This window comes from Xenopus laevis, chromosome 9_10L (assembly GCF_017654675.1).
Source record: "Xenopus laevis strain J_2021 chromosome 9_10L, Xenopus_laevis_v10.1, whole genome shotgun sequence".
Lineage (NCBI taxonomy): Eukaryota > Metazoa > Chordata > Amphibia > Anura > Pipidae > Xenopus > Xenopus laevis.
The window spans coordinates 47,583,262-47,584,726 of record NC_054387.1 but is presented as its reverse complement, the minus strand read 5'-3'; the positions used below and the strand labels follow the sequence as shown (position 1 = coordinate 47,584,726).

General features: G+C 41.2%; 1 protein-coding gene across 1 annotated transcript in view; it reads right to left on the bottom strand.

Moving 5' to 3' along the window:
- Positions 1–404, bottom strand: part of galr2.L (galanin receptor 2 L homeolog) — a 2,568-nt gene extending 2,164 nt beyond the window's left edge. Inside the window, exon 1 of the mRNA XM_018237013.2 lies at positions 1–404. This exon is cut by the window's left edge and continues 89 nt beyond it. Coding sequence (XP_018092502.1) covers positions 1–255 — 255 coding nt within the window. The 5' untranslated portion in view covers positions 256–404.
- Between the last annotated feature and the right edge of the window lie 1,061 nt (positions 405–1,465).

The window sequence follows — 1,465 nt, the reverse complement described above, 5'->3', positions numbered from 1 at the left end:
AAAGACCCAGCTGTCCAGGGTGTAGATGGTGGCTTGAAAGGGAACACAGAAAATGATGAAACACAGGTCAGCCACCCCTAAATTCAGGATGAAGAGGTTGGTGGTATTATTCACCTTTCCATTTCTCAGCAGCACTGCCAGTACCAGGCTGTTACCAACTGTGCCCAGTAGGAAGATGAGTGAGTACAGCACAGGAATGAGCACTGATTCTGGGTGGCAGCTCTCTTGAGATGCCATCTGAATTGAGACATTCATTTTTCGCCCAACACTTTTAATACCAGAAAGATGGTAAAAGTTTTATGACAATCTAATGTTAGGCTCTTAGGCTCTAGAGATTTGGGCACAAAGAACTGAAGAACTGCACTTACATCTCAGCAGACTGCACACCAGCCTGGGGTGCCACAAACAGATCCTTTCTGCAATGCCAATATCAATTGTATATATATATGTTCTCTATCCACGCTGTCCAGTCAGTAGCAGTTCACTTGCTTAATAAGATCTGTTTTCAGTTGGTAGTTCTCTAATCAGTAGAAGAGATCTTCAGATAAAATAATACCTTGTCTGGACAGTATCCTACTCGTTCCCCCCTGTGCAAGGTTGGATTCATTAACTGGTTCCTTTTATTCAAACTCAAAAGTACATGATCCAATTTCTCACTGGTTCTCTTTGTTCAGATCTTTTCAGATTTCTGAAAAGCCATCATATCCCTTCTATTCTGTCGGTGGTAAAAAAAAACAATTAAAAAGGCTGGTGTCCGATGAACTGCCAAATAATGCCTCTCTTTTCTCGGCTGAATTTCAGGGGAATCCTGGAAGTTTAAACTTGAGGGTTTTTAAATGAATAAGCAAAAGCTTAGAAAACAAAGTATAGTTCACAGGAGAAAGCTGTCCTTTATCTGCTGAGAGTTTAGAGACAAGTTAAAAATCACCAAAAAGTCACAAGTAGTATTTTTTCCATGTCTGCAGAGACATTTCTAGTTTGTTTGAATTTTTCCCTTGAAATCCTGGATCCTCTTGAGAAGTCTTATTTCATAACTGCTCTTCAGAATGAAAACAGAGGGCTCAGGAGCGTGCAGAGCTGAAGCATCCAGGCACTTGACTCTGCCAGTGTTCCTTCTATTATTCCGCCTGCTAGCTCTCCCCTCTGCTGCACATTTACAAGGCTGGGCTTCCGCATTTGAAGATGTTTAAAGCAGAAGGTTAACCACAGATAGTGTATATAGAAAGTTTAATCCTTTTTGTTATCTTCGCCACAATATTTTTTCCCTGAGAATAAATAGATCAGAAGCATCCGGTTTCCAGGGAGATAAAAAAAAAGGTACAAAAAATAGTGATGGTGACCATAGCAACAAACCCCATGGTCTATTCATCATTGTGGACGTCACCAGGGGGAGTAGGAGAGGGCTGTGGAACTGTTAAATGGATAAACTTACGGGTAGGATCTGGCAAGCATGGGCAATGTTTGT